The following is a 20,084-nucleotide window of genomic DNA, read 5'->3' on the forward strand; positions in this document are numbered from 1 at the left end:
TATCATTTTGCACTCCCAAGTTCTGTTTGTGTTGACAAAGACCTTTTGCAGTTCTAAGTCGATCCCTATAGTAGCGGGCTATAACACAGGGCTTGCTTAACGTATGCTGAACAGTAGAACTGTGCACATCCAATTTACTGTACAATGTTTTGTGATTCACCGAGCGGCATGACCCAGAGGTTTAGACCATTGCCTAGTATTCGGGAGGACGCCGGTTCGATTCCGGGTCCGTCTGACTTGTTCCAAGTTTTTTTGTGGTTTTCTTGGATCACTTAGGCAGATGCTGGGGCAGTAATATTCCACAGCTAATGTTTCATTCTCTTCTGTCTTCATTTCGTCCGTCTTATCTTTCTCATCCGATACCACCACTCAGCCAATCCCACGATTCCTGAAAGGATGCGGAAAAGGCCCTTCCGCCCTACCTTCCGGCATATAGGGAATGTCCGCCCTCCAGCATTAGTGGCTGATGGGAATGAAACACCCAAAAGTTTTTTTGTGTATGACAACCGAAACAACGAAATTTCCTATCCTGAGCTAATCTTCGCATTTCCCGAAAACTAGAACCATCCACATCCTTAACTATTTGCAAACAATAATCTAATCTAAGTCTACCTCTACTCCTCCTAACTCCCGTTTTTGCCTCTAATATGTCTCTGACTAGACCTTCATGCCTGAGAAGGTGTCCTACTAACCTATCTCGCCTATTTCTTATTGACTCCCATTGAGTCCTCTGTTCTCCTATTCATTCTAATACCTTTTCTTTTCCGCCGCATTCCAAACATACACGTTTAACAATTTTTTTCGTATTTCTAAATTAATCGTTCACGAACATAGACGTGACTTCTTTTTATTGAAGGCGACTCGACCCTGAGCTATTCTCTGCTTTGTATCCCTACTATTCCTTCCGCCTGACTTATCTGACTTCCTAGATATCTAAAACCAACCACTTCTTCTAATTTTTCGTATCCTATCTTCATATTCACTTTTTCCCTACTTTTTTTCACTTGCATACTAGTATTTTTGTTTTACTTTTATTAATTATCATACAGAACTGTTTTGTCAATACCGGTTTCATTTTATTTAAAGTTATCTCTAGCTCTTCCTTGCTAGATACTAATACTGCTATATCATCTGCAAATCTAGGCATACTAATCTTTTGCCCCTCTATATCTATCCCTATAGTTGTACTGTCTTTAATGAAATTGATCGCGTCATCGATGTATAGATTGAAAAGTAGCAGTGACAGTGTGCATCCCTGACTGACTCCCTTCCTAATATTTACTTCTCTACGTTGCTCTTCTAGCTCTGTAACTGCCTGTTGCTCTTTATACTAATTAAGTATTGTTAATGACGCAAAAAAATTTAACGCTACGTAATTTTTGCGTACGTCACTGTAAATATCATATTGGATTCCAACTGGATCAAATCGTATTGTATTCTTTCATCATTGTACTTACCTTATTGAAAAAATAATTCATGGCTTTTCCGTGTCGACAAGCCGAAAGATCTATATGTATTTTAAAATAAACCTTATTTCGATTACTGCCGGTTATTAACCGAATGACTTAATTTTAGATCGAAATACCCAAAACTACTGTAAATAAATAATAAATCTGTTTTGTATCTGTTCTTACCTGCAAGATGAGGTAGTCGACCCAGGGAATGGTCGATAAGACTATACCCATTACTAATGTGAACAGTCCAACAACAACTACGGCTAACCTACCTGCAACAGAAAATTTAAATAATTAATCAATTATTAAACGTAATTGTTGTAATAATGACTCGAACTACGTAACTGTCTTTCTTCTGTTTACTTATTTTTAAAAGCAGTTATGCAAAACAATTATACCTTTGTCAAGATAACATTAAATGTTAATGGAGATTGATTAACCTTTTTAATTACTATTGCAATTTCGCTAACTGCAATTGTGCATACTTATTTAATTACTTTATTGATTAGTTAGCATGCAAGTTAGAAAAACTTCATAACGCTTCAGTATCTAATGGTGATGAATTACAAAGGGGGGCGCGCAGAGAGATACAAGTGCCCACTTCTGTTTTGTAAAAAACAAAAAACTGTTTTTTTTTAGTTCCAATTTCAAATAATTCTCGCAGAAGATAATGCCCTGAATATCAAAAAACCGATCAGAATTTGCTTTATCTTGGACTTGGACATCCTTGCTTTTAGTAGTCGCTCTCTCCTTACTATTGACAAGTTTTAGACAAATACTCGTCCGCATAGATATTTTCCAAAACAAAAACACTTTTGGGTGTTTCATTCCCACCAACTACTAATGCTGGTGGGCGGGTAGTCCCTCCGGACTACGCCGGAAGGTAGGGCGGAAGACTCTCTTCAGCCTCCTTTCAGGAATAGTGGGAATGGGTGGGTAGTGGTTCGGGTGAGAAAGATGAGACAACCGAAATGAAGACAGAAGAGAATGAAAGATTATCTGTGGAATATAACTGAACCAACATTTGCCTAAGTGATTCAAAGAAACCACAGAGTAACTTGGACCAAGGCAGACGGACCCAGAATAGAACCTGCGTCCTCCCGAATGCTAAGCAGTGGACTAAACCTCTAGGCCATGCCGCTCGGTATATCAGGAGTATCAGGAGGATTTCAGAGGCGGTTTTCGCCTGACTTCTTTTAAAATTATACAGCAACACCTTATATGTCACTTGAGTCATTCATTTTTGTAACGCCACTAAAAATTTTACTTAATTGGCATCTCGCACTGCTGTATCTTTCTCAAATCGGAGCATGCCAATTCTTCGCCCCCTGTATGTCTATCCCGAAAGTTGTCCTGTAATTAATTTTATTTATCGCACCTCCGGGGAGTCGACAGATATGCACACTGTCACCGATACTTTTTAATCTATACATCGAAGACGCGATAAACATCATTAAAGACAGCACAACTGTAGGGATAGATATACAGGAGCAAAAGATTAGTATGCTCAGATGATATAGCACTATTAGCATTTAGCAAGAGGAGTTAGAAATAGCTTTAAATAAAATGGAAGCGGTACTGACAAAACAGTACCGTATGAAAATAAATAAAAGTAAAACAAAAATAGTAGTATGAAAGTGAAAAAAAAGTAGGGAAAGAGCGAATATAAAGATAGGAGTCTAAAAATTAGGGGAAGTGACCGANTTTGTTTTCTATTGTTAATTTATATACATTTTTGTTTTAAGAAATTGCTAAACATTTTCGTCTAGTACTGTACAGATCTAACCGATCTCCTAAGACTGCCCATCGAGAGCTCTGCTCGTTCATGCTTGTTACAACTATTTCTGTCTCGCTCACGCCTAATGTGTACTCTTTCTATCTTCGCACAGATTTCTTCAAGGTCACAATTCTAACAAATTGAAATAGACTGTAACAACCTTTCCTCTAGGACTTATATTTTACTTTATTCAGCCAATCGTGGTTTGTCATCCATTCAACTGCCTAAGTCAGTAGTTCCCAAACTATGTTGTTTCGTAGACCATGTACCAATTCTTTCTGTTTTGGGTTGAGACCCCGCCTCTACGATATTGAGTTATTATAAATTCATCAACTTCAAATGTATTTTCGGCATACAACACTAATTCCGTCAGGTCCAGCTTAAATGAGCTCCAATCTAGTAGATTATCATTTTGCACTCCCAAGTTCTGTTTGTGTTGACAAAGACCTTTTGCAGTTCTAAGTCGATCCCTATAGTAGCGGGCTATAACACAGGGCTTGCTTAACGTATGCTGAACAGTAGAACTGTGCACATCCAATTTACTGTACAATGTTTTGTGATTCACCGAGCGGCATGACCCAGAGGTTTAGACCATTGCCTAGTATTCGGGAGGACGCCGGTTCGATTCCGGGTCCGTCTGACTTGTTCCAAGTTTTTTTGTGGTTTTCTTGGATCACTTAGGCAGATGCTGGGGCAGTAATATTCCACAGCTAATGTTTCATTCTCTTCTGTCTTCATTTCGTCCGTCTTATCTTTCTCATCCGATACCACCACTCAGCCAATCCCACGATTCCTGAAAGGATGCGGAAAAGGCCCTTCCGCCCTACCTTCCGGCATATAGGGAATGTCCGCCCTCCAGCATTAGTGGCTGATGGGAATGAAACACCCAAAAGTTTTTTTGTGTATGACAACCGAAACAACGAAATTTCCTATCCTGAGCTAATCTTCGCATTTCCCGAAAACTAGAACCATCCACATCCTTAACTATTTGCAAACAATAATCTAATCTAAGTCTACCTCTACTCCTCCTAACTCCCGTTTTTGCCTCTAATATGTCTCTGACTAGACCTTCATGCCTGAGAAGGTGTCCTACTAACCTATCTCGCCTATTTCTTATTGACTCCCATTGAGTCCTCTGTTCTCCTATTCATTCTAATACCTTTTCTTTTCCGCCGCATTCCAAACATACACGTTTAACAATTTTTTTCGTATTTCTAAATTAATCGTTCACGAACATAGACGTGACTTCTTTTTATTGAAGGCGACTCGACCCTGAGCTATTCTCTGCTTTGTATCCCTACTATTCCTTCCGCCTGACTTATCTGACTTCCTAGATATCTAAAACCAACCACTTCTTCTAATTTTTCGTATCCTATCTTCATATTCACTTTTTCCCTACTTTTTTTCACTTGCATACTAGTATTTTTGTTTTACTTTTATTAATTATCATACAGAACTGTTTTGTCAATACCGGTTTCATTTTATTTAAAGTTATCTCTAGCTCTTCCTTGCTAGATACTAATACTGCTATATCATCTGCAAATCTAGGCATACTAATCTTTTGCCCCTCTATATCTATCCCTATAGTTGTACTGTCTTTAATGAAATTGATCGCGTCATCGATGTATAGATTGAAAAGTAGCAGTGACAGTGTGCATCCCTGACTGACTCCCTTCCTAATATTTACTTCTCTACGTTGCTCTTCTAGCTCTGTAACTGCCTGTTGCTCTTTATACTAATTAAGTATTGTTAATGACGCAAAAAAATTTAACGCTACGTAATTTTTGCGTACGTCACTGTAAATATCATATTGGATTCCAACTGGATCAAATCGTATTGTATTCTTTCATCATTGTACTTACCTTATTGAAAAAATAATTCATGGCTTTTCCGTGTCGACAAGCCGAAAGATCTATATGTATTTTAAAATAAACCTTATTTCGATTACTGCCGGTTATTAACCGAATGACTTAATTTTAGATCGAAATACCCAAAACTACTGTAAATAAATAATAAATCTGTTTTGTATCTGTTCTTACCTGCAAGATGAGGTAGTCGACCCAGGGAATGGTCGATAAGACTATACCCATTACTAATGTGAACAGTCCAACAACAACTACGGCTAACCTACCTGCAACAGAAAATTTAAATAATTAATCAATTATTAAACGTAATTGTTGNAAAGACAGCACAACTGTAGGGATAGATATACAGGAGCAAAAGATTAGTATGCTCAGATGATATAGCACTATTAGCATTTAGCAAGAGGAGTTAGAAATAGCTTTAAATAAAATGGAAGCGGTACTGACAAAACAGTACCGTATGAAAATAAATAAAAGTAAAACAAAAATAGTAGTATGAAAGTGAAAAAAAAGTAGGGAAAGAGCGAATATAAAGATAGGAGTCTAAAAATTAGGGGAAGTGACCGATTTTAGGTATCTAGGAAGTGAAATAAGTCAGGACGGAAGGAGTATTAGGGATACAAAGCAGAAATTAGCGCAGGGTTGAATCGCCTTCAATAAAAAGAATTTAGGAATTCGAAAAAGGTTGTTAAAGGGGTATGTTTGGAGCGCGGTGCTGTACAGGTGCTAAACATGGACAGTGGGCACGACGGAAAAAAAAAGATTATAAGCGTTCGAAATGTGGTGTTACAGGCGAGTGATGAGGATACTGTGGATAGAGAAGGTTAGAAATGAAGAAGTATTAAAAAGAATAGGAGAACAGAGAACTCTATGGAAGTCAATAAGAAATAGGCATGATAGGTTGGTAGGACATCTTCTCAGGCATAAAGGGCAACACAGAGACATATTATCGTAAATAGTTAAGGATGTGGGTTGTTCTAGTTTTGAGAAGATTAACTCAGAATAGAAAAGAATGGAGGTGCGTGTCCAACCAGTCTTAGGACTGATGACCTCATGATGATGATCGCACCTCTGATGTATAGATTACAAATTAACACTAACCATATCCGCTTATATCTAACTCCCTTCCTAATATTTATTCTTCTATATTGTTGTTAAAGTTCTAAAATTGCCAATTACTCTAGATATCTATAAAATATGCCTGTGTCACACTTCTATTTTTAATGATGGTTAAAAATCTTAAGAAAGAAGATGGTACGTCCATGGTGAAACATAATTTGGTTCTCTTTATTTTATCATAATCGATTACATTTCCTTATCAGTTCCGTCGAAAGCCATTTCGTGGGGTTTTATCGGCAGAAACTACGGCGTTTTAAGCAACAATCGGTTGTCGCGAGTGCACACGCAAATTGATAACGTACAACCGGAACTTTATTTACGACGTGACTTATTGCCCAATTATACGTAGCTCGTGTATTAATTTGTCGAAGTCTAGATCCGCCCGCGATTCAGCCTAATTCATCTAAATTAATCTATTCGATTCGATATACACCGCCTCCTATGACACTAACAACCAGTGTACATGCCCGGGCACGAGAACGTTGGACCGCCGTCGAACCCTCCGCCGTGTACCCGAGTAGGCTTTGGACGGGCTGGCTGAATGGTATCGTACGTTGTTGCCGCGAATTACACACAAATCGAAATTTATCTGCGCGTTAATTAAAATACGATTAATAGAGAGATATGATAGATGGCGTATTTTGGTAACGCGTATAGTGTCTACATAATGGTCCATTTCCGGTCGCGTTCATGTAACGAACAGACGCATATAACCGGTTATAAAACTGACCGTATCAGTGTCGGAACATCGAGTTTTAGCAGAGGCACAAAAGAAATTGGAATGTTTTATAGTTTCCTTCTGTATATGGTCTGTCTGTAGTATCCCCCCCTCTTCACGATCCTCTTCTAGTAACTGTGGGCTAGCTCAGTAGCCATACGCAAAGCTAAAGGCCCCCGTACATCTGGCGGCAAAGTGCAGGAGGGAAATAGCCTACGAATATAGACGAAGATCTGGAAGCACCTGCCTGGAGTGCTATGGCAAGCTGCGAGGGGAACTGCAACTGACATTCGAACAGGTTGTAAACTCAGAACAGACCCGGTTGACTGACATTGGGGAAGAACCCGCCCTCACCGATACAGTTTGCAAGTTGAAAGGGGGGTTCTCCTGGTGGTGTCCCCGACATCTTCAATAATAATCACAGGCGCCGAAAAGTCAACGGTCCTCTGAGTGATCCCTCTGCGCCTGTGTCCATGGCGAAGTAGTGGTATGCATGAGATGGGGTCACAGAGTTGAGGGTAACCTGGCCCATTAGGGGGATTACGGCATGAAACATGTAGAACACTGCAATTAAAAATGGAACGAGTGTACAACCTGACCCATTAGGGGGGCTGTACATTCTGAGAGAAAGCAGAGTGGAGACGAAAGAAGCCCGAGCTTGTCAGGAGGCTGAAGGTTATCGGAGATAGTACGTATACGGAAGAACGCAGTCGATGGCCACTGGAGTGCATACATCAATACTTCTCGGGGGTTGTTGTTCAGAGGTCTAGCTTTGACTCCTCTCTCGCCATCTGGTGTTGGACCTAAGGGGGCAGTTGGTTGATAGCCCGTATGCTTGATGAGGAAGCTATGCAACGGGGCGTAGTCTCCGAGTTGAACGCTTAAAGATTTGGATAGACCCGAACCTGGAGGTTGGTCATTCGCCTTGTTGACTCTCAGGAACTACGGTGACTTCCTATGACTAATCTATCTGACGGAGCGGATGCCCCCAGGAAGTCCTTCATTCCATCCAAAGCATCTCTGTGCCGGTTTGACGTGTGGATAAATTTTACCAAGGCAAGCGTAAAGGGGTAGGTGACTGAATGAAAGTAAGGTAACACAAACTCTTACTTGCATAGTAATTGCGTAGTTGGTGTACAATACATTTATGGGTTGAGTTGAAAAAGGGGTGTACGGATATACATGTGGAGTATGCTTTTTCAACTACATCTACTTAAGCATATCACCTGTTTCTCTGTTAGTCGTGAACTTAGACGGCCGATAATCGATGAAGACACTGAAGACGCCATCTGTTAAGTAGAAACAGAAATTCAACCTGTTTTATTATTTAAACATCCCTAACCTAAGTTTATATTGCTTCTCTTAAAACTTCATTGCTACTGTAATGTAAGTATATTTGACAGATATATGACATATAAAGTTTTCTTATTATTATCATCATAAATAATTAAACTGCCCGCAAGTGAACATTCCATAAGTGAACTTGATTAAACAGCCGGTAATAATACCAATCGAATGTTGTAATAGTTGGCGCTGACGATTTTCGTTGTTGTTTTGTTCATGGGTCGTTGCTGCGGGCAGGTTAGTTTAAAATATATTGTTTACGGTGTGCATGTTTTAATTACAAAGGTAATAACGGCACACACAATTGTCCATAACAAACTGCATCTCGAGAGTGAATTTAATGCTGTCAGTGCCCACTGGCGGAAGTTATTTAGTGAACTAGAATTCATTAGAAACCTCGAAAATTTACATTAATTTAGGTTGCATATTAGCAGACCATAAAATTAAAGTGAACAGTCGGCCCTGCGCTGCCACCATTTCTGTTACTGCTGCTCACAGCCGCCTGCTAGAAATGAGGAATATGCACATGACTACAGTACCGCCAAAAAGTATATGTCCTTTAGAAAGAATAACTGATCTGGAAGACTGGCGAATTTTAACGGTGTTATAGAATAGGTACCAGCTCAAACCTTAACGCCAAAACAGGACACTAAGCGTTTCGATAACAACGTTATCTTCTTCAGGGACCGAAAAGAACTAAAAACTAAAGACAAGTTAAACATTTAAGGGCTGAAGAAAACTAAAACTAAAGACAAGTGGATGATTATAATGGGCAATAGTGGATTTTTCAGTTCTGCCGAACCTGACATGCTCATTGAACCTAACGTGAATTGTGCGTTCAGTTTGTCCTACATATTTCATACCATAATCTTTACAATTAATTTCATATACAACTCACTCAGAGTTACCAAGAAGAATTTGTAGGGTGTTCAGGTTTGAATTATACGCAATTCGAAAACCAAGTTTACAAAAAAATACCCTCGACTCCTATTTTGACTTGTACGGCATAGTAATAAACTGGATTTTGGATTGTTTCTTTTTGAAAAGTTCATATTACAAAGTCGTTAGCCTTAAGACTGGTTGGACACGCACCTCCACTGTTTGCTATCCTGAGACAATCTTCGCATTTCCCTAAAACTAGAACATCCCACATCCTTAACTATTTGCGAACAGTAATCTAATCTAGATCTACCTCTACCCCTCCTAACTCCTGTTTCTGCCTATAATACGTCTCTGACTAGACCTTCATGCCTGGGAAGGTATCCTATTAACCTATCTCGCCTACTTCTTATTGACTTCCATAGGGTCCTGCTCTTCTAATATCTCTTCATTTCTAACCTTCTCTATCCACGGTATCCTCGTCATTCGCCTGTAACACCACATTTTGAACGCTTCTAACATTTTCTTTTCCGCCGCACCCACTGTCCATGTTGAAAATTTGACGATTTTGTAATGAGATTCTTATCCCTACTGAATCAGTAATCGATTATATTCTTACAATTCTTCATAGTAAATTCATATTACTTTCAAGAGATTTATTTAATTTACTGAAGTAAATAAGCTTTACTTGCTAGTTCACATTAAACTATTTTCAATTAAAATTTTAATAAATCATAATAAGAACTGATCAAAGTTCTTTCCGGAATTATTCTACAAAAGAAGGAATAATAGGAAAGCTTATAACAATCTATCACGATTGAATGAGCAAGTTATTTAACAATTTAACATTCCCAGCACGGTTGACAACTTTTGCTTGATACTGTATCTAGTCGTATATTATGCATGAAGTTACTTTTTACGTCGTTTTGTATATCTTTCCCAATGCAACATAATTGGGCCACCAACTGTAATTTAGAAAGACATGTATATGAGATATCATAAAGCTAAGCAAACACCAACTACAAGAGTGCTATAATTAATGTACAAATTGGAATAAATCTATTAACTTCTTCTTATTACAAATGCGTGGATAACTGACTGATGATGGTAGGTTTTTTATAGTTATGTAGTTAAATATTTTTGGGACATGTTTAAGTTTTTTAATTAAAACAAACAATTGGGAAGCAATTCAGAAGCTTCTTTCGTCTAATGGTAAGTTTTCATCATATTGTAGTAAGCACGAGCGTGTTTGTGTGCGATCGGACACACGTGTGCGTGAACGGCTTATCGATTCGCCGACTAGCCGCGGGCGCCTTTCTTCATGCGCACCGTATTTGTAAATGGGTGTGTCGTACACGCGTTCTGGGAAAGCAGTTAAACAGTTAAAAGAAAAAATAAACTATCCGAATGTTTCCAGAAGGTTCCCGAAAGTAAACAAAAGAGTATTTAATGGAAGAGACGATCGCCGAGAGAAGACGAAATAAATTGACCGTCGCAGAAGTGAATCCAGAAATAAATTGACAGTGATAGCAGTGAAATAAATAGCGCAGCGAATAGTGATATATCAACAGTAGTGTAAATAACTAGAATACTTCATAACCTAAGTTTAGTAATAATTTAATAGTGTTTTTGAGTTCTTTTGTTTTGTTAAACCCACGAACATTATTACCATATATTAATCAATATCGTTCACCAACAGTTAATGGCTTCATCATTTTTTAATAAAATCAATTTGATTTATTTGATTCTGTTCTGATTCGAATCGCGAAATCCTTTACCAATTTGTTTTATTAGTTTATTTAAATAATGTTTCACAAACAGCTAACACTGGAATGTTTAAATAATAGAATATTACTCAAAATGTTACTATAGTTGAGACGATCAAAATTGGCATAGTCCGCAATAATTTATCTGTTTACACTTGGGAGTTTACTCTTTTGTGCGTTTTGAACACGTCCTTGTAAGGTTAGGAAATGCTTCATTGTTTAGAGGTTATTGTTTAGGTTTGCGAAAGATCAGGATTAGCTTTATAACTGCCTGATTGGAATTATATCTTTAAACAAGCGCTTTTGCTTTCCTGAATTCCTGAGAATGTTGACTGACCAATACTGGCAACATGCTCAAATTCTGCTGGTTTGCATCTCTTTCTATTACACATCAATTTGTGTAATGTTATTCATTTTTTTTTATTGTTGTCCGCTGCAATTCCTACTTGACATGTCCTTTCTATGTTAAGGATACTCCCTATAACCTCTCTAGTCTAATTGGTAAGTTGAAAGAAGAAAGTAAATACAACAGTTTTAAGGCCAATTTTGCTATCACATCATCAATTATATCAATTCTATAAAATAAGCTTCAACTTTAATCTCTTTAATAATCTTCAGACTTTAATATGAAATTAACTCATTTTCAACCACTACAATGCCTCATTAATTTGAGGTAATTTATATTGGGTGGAAATTGAATTAATCTCACATTCATGATGATTATTAAATGTCAACCGTTATTGAAGAGTATCTTAAAGTGTTTCATACGAGGGTGGATTGATAAGTTTCCGGCCTAACCAAGAGATGACGCCACTAGGCCTACCTTGAGGTGACATNATTTTTTTCTCATTTATCTCCGGGAATTTGCAGAAGGTGGAAATTGAATTTTGAAGAAGTTTTTTTGAAGTATTTCATATTTTAATCTTTTTGTTGATTATTATCTCAATTGCACCAACAAAGTTGGTATGAACCCTACCGTGTCTACCTTCGTCTAAATGCTCTGTTTAAATTCAGTGGAACGATTGCAATTTTTCCATTTGAATTGGGTCGGATTGCAGCAACGTTCTAAAATAATGCAAACAAAACTTTTTAACAGTTTCATCCGGTTGGGCGTTAGCGACGGTGTTGCCGTTGCAATTACCATTTTAAGTGGAACTTTTCGTTTGTTAATCGAGGACGGGGAGGATTTTTGGGATTTCCGTTCGACCCATTACCTCTAGGAAATTGTTCTCGAACTAAAGCGCACGTTATCACGTCTAAACGATTTTGTTCAGCGTCTCCGTAAACACTTCCGCTCAAAATGACGCATACAAATTAATTTTCCGCTAAATACGTCGCCGTCACTAAAGTCTGATGCCTTTTAGTCAACTCACACGGAATACTTGGGAAAATTCACTAGGAATACAATGTGTTTGTTGTCACCTCAAAACAAATGAACACTGATGATGTAAAATATTTTATTAAATACCAGTTGAACGTTAAAATTTTGAGGTTAGAATATACCAGTCAGGGCTTAGACATAATAAACGGGCTAAGAAACTACTAGTTGCTACATCTCCTTCTAGATAATGGTCACTTTTGTGATACTAATACTCAGTTTATCAATTAGAATGAATTTCGAATGTAGACATTTAAACCCGCTCATTTTATTGCAATTGTTTTGTTTGAAATGAAAGCTAACATGATCACTTCGTTGCCCGCCTAGTCAGACACCAAAACACTTTTTCTCAAATGTGCTAATGATTTCCAGTTGAAGTTAACATTAGATACAAGGGTCTATGGCCCTCTAGTTCTTTAAAAAGGTCAACCTTCTGAATAAATTCAATAAATCGATACAGATCCCTTAGTAATAAAACAAATTTATTGTATTTATTCCCACCAGCTGATTCCCATGAACCTACACTGTGGTGTAAAGCAGTAACTAGGTCGGAAGTCTCTCTTCAGCCTTCTTTAAAAATGTGGATGGATGGAGGTGATTGGGAGAAGTACATGATCGACATGAAGACGATAGAAAAATGGAAAACTATTTCAGCTGAAGTATTTGTTTGTGCCAATAAAGCCACAAAGAAATTTGGATAAAGGAAGACAGAATATTTTCTATTAAATTGAAATCTTGAAATATGACAGAAAGGAAGATCTCAGAGCACATGTAAAGGAAGCAATCCCAAAATCTAGAAGTTGAATCTCATTGACAGTTCTTTATTGAAAATACACGACTTTCCAAACATTCCATTTACTTTCGATGAAGAATTGTTCAGGGATTTCAAATTCCTTAATGGTATAACTGCAATGTCTTTCAATTTACGGGGAAAATTAAATTATTGGGGCAATATTTGCCGCAACAGAAAGTTACAGTGCATAATGGGGTAGATTTCAAAGTTCCTGCAACAATCTCGTAGCTACGAATATAGGGAGCAGCAGGTGAATTATAATATTCGGTTTGCCTCAATTATTTATTCATGCTTCTAATTTCTGGCCTAATTTTCACACTTGACCTTAGAGGTCAAACTCCGATTAAGCTAAGCCCAAGATATTATGGACTAAAGTAGTTTGCAACCTTTAATAATAATATGAAAACTGATGAAAATTCTTGATGGTTTTGTTGATTAGCTTTCCATGAAGTTATACAGACAATCCTCAATGAACTTCTACAACTCCAAAATCTTTCTTCTTTGCAAAAGGTATCAGCTTGGAAAATAATTTAAAAATATAAGTGTCATCATCACTAATAAAGCAAGCCATATACTTTCTACTTCTGCCTCCAGGCTGCTTGCTGTCTATTGTGCCCAAATTTCTAACCTGTAGACACAATTCCCTATAAACATTAACTTCGACAGGCGACTTTTAACTATTAATAATGTCATTTTTATATCCATTAATTCATTAGAACTGCTTGGACACGCACCTCCACCCCTTCCTATCCCTTGCCCTAAAACTAGAACATCCCACATCCTTAACCATTTGCGAACAGTAATTTAATCTAGGTCTACTTCTACCTCTCCTAACTCCCGTTTCTGCCTCTAATATATCTCTCACCAAACCTTCATGCCTGAGAAGATGTCCTATCAACCTATCTCGCGTATTTATTTTTGACTTTCTTAGAGACCTCTGTCTTCCTAATACCTCTTCATTCCTAACCTTCTTCTATCCACGGTATCCTCATCATTCGCTGGTTACACCATATTTCGAACGCTTCTAACCTTCTCTTTTTCCGCCGTGCTCCAAACATACACCTTTAACAATCTTTTTCGAATTTCTAAATTAATTGTTCGCGAGCATAAAAGTAACTTCTTTTTATTGAAGGCGATTCGACCCTGTGCTATTCTCTGCTTAATATCCCTACTACTCCTTCCGTCCTGACTTCCTAGATACCTAAAATGAGCCACTTCTTCTAATCTTTCGTCTCCTATCTTTACATTCGCTCATTCCCTACTTTTTCTTCCCTTGCATACCAGTATTTCTGTTTTACTTTTATTTATTTTCATCATTATTTACGAAACATTTTATAAATTGACGATCCACAAGGCACAAAATGACATTAGTAATATTATTGATTAAAGGCATTCTACATATGAACTAAAAATCATGACATAAATTATTATTATCATCTATAATGGGTAATTCGCTAACTTGTAGCCTATTGCAATACGAATTATTGCATTCTAGAATCATGTTGGGCAATCAAAATGGTAACTCGCCCGTAGTAATAAATAACGGAGAATTTGCATTTTATATAGTCTTCAATTTATCCATTATTTTATTCCTTTACCTAGATATAATAACAAGTGATTAATGCGCAAGGCAATGTACCAACCGTCTATTTATGTATGTGTATAATGCTGGTATCTTATGTCAAATTGCCAACGATTATTAAATTTAGGCCTGTGTATATGAAAATACAGTGGCGTAGCACATTTAGTCGGACAAACAGGTGAAACGACCTAGGACTTCACAAGTAAATATTTAATGTTCTGAATGTCCAGCGTTTTCGAGAAAAACGCATTTGAAAGTGCAGTCAAGGATCAGTCCAACCCTGGTAGCATCACGCAGGGAAATACGACATTAGAATACTGAATTCCATCAGCTATTTCGCAGGGGCGTCTAAAAATCATTATGTGTAGTAGTAAGCTATTGATGCTTACTTTTAGAAAATACTACAAATGGTGCAGTAAACGCCATCTGTAGCGCGATGCTACATTTTAGGGTTACGTATGCTCCAACAAGGTCCACTTGTGTGGATATCTACTTGCTGAAAACGAATCCTGGCGTAGCCAACCACAACGTGATAGGCACGTTAGCTTAATCGAATAAAATAAAATAATTCGAAGTGGTCTGTATTCTGTCGAAACTGCCAGACGCGGATCGGGATTTCGATCTTTCTGGATCTCATCAGCGCGTCGCAGGCAGCTCCGACAGAACATAGACCAACATTTACCTGCTGTCTTAACAGTACGTTTTAGAAAATACTACAAATGGCGCGGTAAACGCCATCTGTAGTACGATGCATACGTAATCCTAAAATGTAGCATCGTACTACAGATGGCGTTTACCACGCCATTTGTGGTATTTTCTAAAACTCACTGTTAAGACAGCAGGTAAAAGTTGGTCTGTGTTCTGTCGGAACTGTCTGCGACGCGCTGATGAGATACAAAAAGATCGAAATCGCGATCCGCGTCTGGCAGTTTCGACAGAATACAGACCACTTCGAATTATTTTATTTGATGTTTACTTTATTAGTCTTTCCACAACCGTCATTATTTACGTTTTTCATCGATGTAGTTACTTAATTATTATCATAATTTCTCAATAGTTTACTAGTTCACGCCCAGTTTTACTTTTTACTCCACTTATCTCAGAAACATCCTGTATATGTAGCCTTGCAACGCCAAACAGATCATTATTGGGGCCCAATCGGAATAAAGAACAAGTAGGTACAAATTAGTTTACGTTTCTGCAAAAAGTCGTGAAACATATGGTATGTGGCTATACTAGAATTTTGCTTGTTTTACTGTTATGCAATTGAATCAACATATCATAATAGGTGCATAAGCATATTATTACCGTTAAACTTAAAATACGACATCTGTTATCGCTAAAGGTCTATTTATAGAAAGTGAGTTATTTCAATCTAGTCTGTTTTGAACACAAAAAAACATTTTATCGCTATTAACGAACGTCGTATAACAGGAGTCGTTAACTGCAAATGCTTGTGACATAATATGAGAAAAGATCTATTCACACCCATATTTTATGGTTATATGAACAGAAATGGTACTGAGGCAGTGCAAGACATAGCAGATTAGGATTTGGTTAATTTGTTCCTGTTTTTTTTTGTCTTCACGTTCCAAGGTGGGTCTAGAAAAGTAACCAAGTCATATGACGAATGTAAAATAAAATAGATTACCAGTCTAATAAGAAAACTAGAAACATTTGCGATTCATTTCTACCAGTTACTGATACTGATTGGAGGGCAGTTTCTTCGTATTACAAAGTCAAAGGTTTGGGCGGAAGACCCTTTTTAATTCACTTGGTGGAGGTGGTCGAAAAGACATAGGAGAGACGGACGAAAATGTACCCAGAAGAGAAGGAACAGATTCATCATGATTGTCATCATTATTATAAGGTCTTTAGTTCAAAGATTGACTGGACGCGCTCCTCAACGTCTTTCTAACTTGAGTCAATCTTTGCACTTCTCGAAAACTTATAGCGCTAACTGTTCTTGGACCGTAATCTAATCTAAGGCTATCTTCACCCCCTCTTAGTCCTGTTTCTACCCCAAGTATATTTCTAACTAGCCCTTCATACCTGAGAAGGCGTCCTAAAAACCTATCTCCCCTATTCTGTATGGACTTCCTCCTCTGTTCTCCTGTTCTTTTTAGTATCTCCTCATTTCTAATAGTTTTTATTCACAGTATCAACATTTGCCTGAAGGATCTAAGGAATTTACAGGAAAAACAGAATGGAATCAATAGGTGTCGTCTGTAATGTTAAACATGATCGCTAGGCCACTGTATCTTAGGTTTCTGTACCAAAACTAATAACACAGTTCGTGTATGACCATTTCAGTGTTCAACTGTTCGTTTGTCACAGCCACTTCTCTTAGAGATTGTTGAGTACTTCCGCTAAGAATAAGTAGATGAAAGAAATTAACTTTTCTTCTAAGCAAAAGCAGGTAATAGTTTGGGATCTCAAGATATCAGCGTAGTGGATGCATTAAGGAACCTTCGGTTCCCGGAAAAATTACTATCAATTTCTTGAAATCTAATAAAATTTAAGACTCGCTCTAAAGTGGTTGTTTCTGGAAAATTCGAATGGCGTACATACCATTTTTCCGGTGATATCAGCGTGCTATTTACTCCATACTTTTCCATTTTAAAATTATAGGGCAACTTTACGTGTCCACAAAAAAGGAAATTGGAATATGCGGCAGTACACGTTGACGTTTGCATTTTTATCGGCACCTTTCAACTTGATGACCGAAACACATAATATTATACACAGATCCGCTTGTTTGATAAAAACAATATGCGCATTATGTCGCTGTGCAGTTTCCTTTTATGACTGCCCTTTTTCCAGAAACATGTTTGAGTAACTTAAATCAGAATTATGCGCCCAAAACACTACGAGGGCAATTCCAAAAGTAAGGTTTCCAAATTTTTTAAGTGGCTTTTAGCCACACTACTGTGCTTATTATTTACCCCATCCTCAAGGAAGCCATCGCTTGACTTTCTGGAACGCTCCGTCTATATTGGTTCAGCAGCCGTTTGTAAATGAAGTTCCCGATTGCCGTTATCGCAAGGTGCAGAGTTCACAAGGTCATTAGCTTTTTTGAATACTGTGGGCGTTAAATTTTTCAAGATTCATCATCAGTACGGAGATCCTTACATGGATGCCAGAAGCTTTTGGTACTGTGAAATATCAGAAGGTGTGGACAAGGGGGAACCAACGAACCACCCGTGACAACGCGTTGAGTTTCCATGAGTTTCATTGCAACCGCGTACATGAAAACAACAATATTTGGGATCAAACATTTTTGACATATCTACATGCATGACTCTTCAGACACTTCGGTTTACTGCTGATGAATGCGCTCAACGGAATAACTTCGCACATGATGGTAGCGGCAAGCAGGAACTCTATTAAGGTCAACTGCTGAGCCAAGATGGAACTTCGCAGCAAAATAAGCGATGGCTTGTGTGAGAATAGGGTAATTAGTTATACCAGTAATTTCCCGAAAGCTCTGGAGATTTCAGTTTTGGGATTACCCTCATATGAAAGACAACAGGTGTAACTTTGACAGACTAGGCTTCTACCTTGTATTCTAGCCAAGAAACTCAACTTTTGGATGTTCCACTTCCACCAGCTGCTAATGCTGATGGGAAGGAAGTTCCTTCAGATTACGCAGGAGGATGGGTCGGAAAGCCCTCGTCAGTCTTCTTCTAGGAGTTGATGAAATGGTGTGGGTGGTGATTGAGGTGAAGAAGATAACGAAAGAAGAGAAGTGAAAGAAAGTGGATAATATTATTGCTGCTCCTGCATATGAGTAAGGAAACTAAGCAAACTACAGAAACACTTGGACCTGGGCAGAATTTCTTCTAACTTGAAGTTGATTAAGAATGTGTTATGTCAATTGAATGAACAGAGAACAATGATGACTCATGTATAGTTGAGACGGTCAAAATCTGTGAAAATGGACGTATCTTCTTTCTTGTTTCCACTTGGGAGTGCGGTACTTTGCTGCGCTTTGAACACGCTTTTGTTAAGTTAGGAAATGCTTCATGAGTAGTACAGACAAAGTGAAAACAGAATAACAGTAAGCGGTGCAGCGGATAGAGGTTGATTAGGTACCCCAAAGATTAGGGTTGACTTTATAACTGCCTGGTTGGAATTATATCTATCATTAAACAAGCATCTTTGCTTTTGTAAATTCCTGAGAATGTTGACTTTTCTTTAAAATCCAATGCTGGGAACATACCCGATTGAATTTTGCTTTTCTCCATATCTGTTGCAGTTACACATCAATTGACAAAATGTTACTCCTTTTTCTTAATTAGTGTCTGCTGCAATTCCTACCTGACATCTCTTTTCTGTCCTGGTCTAGTTAATAAGCTGAAAGAAGAAAGTAAATGCGACAGTTTTATTGCGAACTATGCCAATTTTCTTTATGTTGAGCATATGCCATTAATAGTCAGCTGTACCTGTTAGGTTGCCATGAAATAAAAACTACCAATGAGCATACGCGTGCAATGAGAACAATTGGCACTTTTTTTCATCTCACTTGCTCCGTGTATCACTACTACTTGCAACGCTGCATGGATATTGCCTACTCTCTTCTGTCATCTCTATGGTATAAAATACCTTATGGAGTAGATTAGCAATTACCTTCTATTCAGTGACGTTTCACGGCATACCTTCAGTTTATTTATCTTATATAGGAGAGAACCCATGACTCCTAATGTAAAGAAGCTTAACGTGGTCAAAAATAAAAATTAAAAAGTCGTTTTTTACACTCTGTGGGTATAGGTCAAGATGATGGGGGGGGGGGATCGAAAGAGGGTGGTCACCATAAAATGTTATGGGGGTTGAAAGTTGATTATTTTGACAATTTTCATACACTATAATTCAAATAAAATTCAATAAAATAATTATTTTCAAGGGGGTGGAGGTGGGGGTGGAAAGAGGGTAGTCACTTGAACAAAACCCGATAACCTAACCTAACATATTGATAAAGAAATTTAAATAATGTTTTATATAAGTTTCTCAATATTTTTATGTATTTTTCATTAGTTTTACCTTTGAATAATGTTTAAGAATGACTATATAAATAGAAATGTATAAAAATTGGCATATTTATTAACTTTGAACCCCCATAACTTTTTATGGGGGTGAGACGGCCACGAACTTTTTATGGTACAGTGGTGGGGGTGACCTCCTCTTTCGATCCTCCCCGCTTCGGTGGTGGGGGCCATCATCTAGACCTTTACCAACCAACTAATAGGGAGACAGCGGAAACACGCTATAGTAATGAATGTTTTCCATTTGTCCTTATTCCTAGAAACCGATTAATCTCCACGTGCCGCCCCTGTTACCTGTTGCACTTTCGTGTTGTCGTTTTCAAATGGGGAAATTAAATTCGCTCTTTATAGCGGGTATTGCAATAATTTG

The 20,084-nt window shown here is 37.8% G+C and overlaps 1 protein-coding gene across 2 annotated transcripts in view; it reads right to left on the reverse strand.

Annotated features, from left to right (window-relative positions):
* Window positions 1–20,084, reverse strand: part of LOC108738953 (scavenger receptor class B member 1) — a 162,570-nt gene that overhangs the window by 45,788 nt on the left and 96,698 nt on the right. For both annotated transcript variants that reach the window (XM_025974966.1, XM_025974965.1), the window contains one exon: window positions 5,271–5,362. In XM_025974966.1, the coding sequence (XP_025830751.1) occupies window positions 5,271–5,362 (92 nt within the window). The remainder of the gene's footprint in view (window positions 1–5,270; window positions 5,363–20,084) is intronic.

This window comes from Agrilus planipennis, unplaced genomic scaffold (genome assembly GCF_000699045.2).
Source record: "Agrilus planipennis isolate EAB-ADULT unplaced genomic scaffold, Apla_2.0 scaffold118, whole genome shotgun sequence".
NCBI lineage: Eukaryota > Metazoa > Arthropoda > Insecta > Coleoptera > Buprestidae > Agrilus > Agrilus planipennis.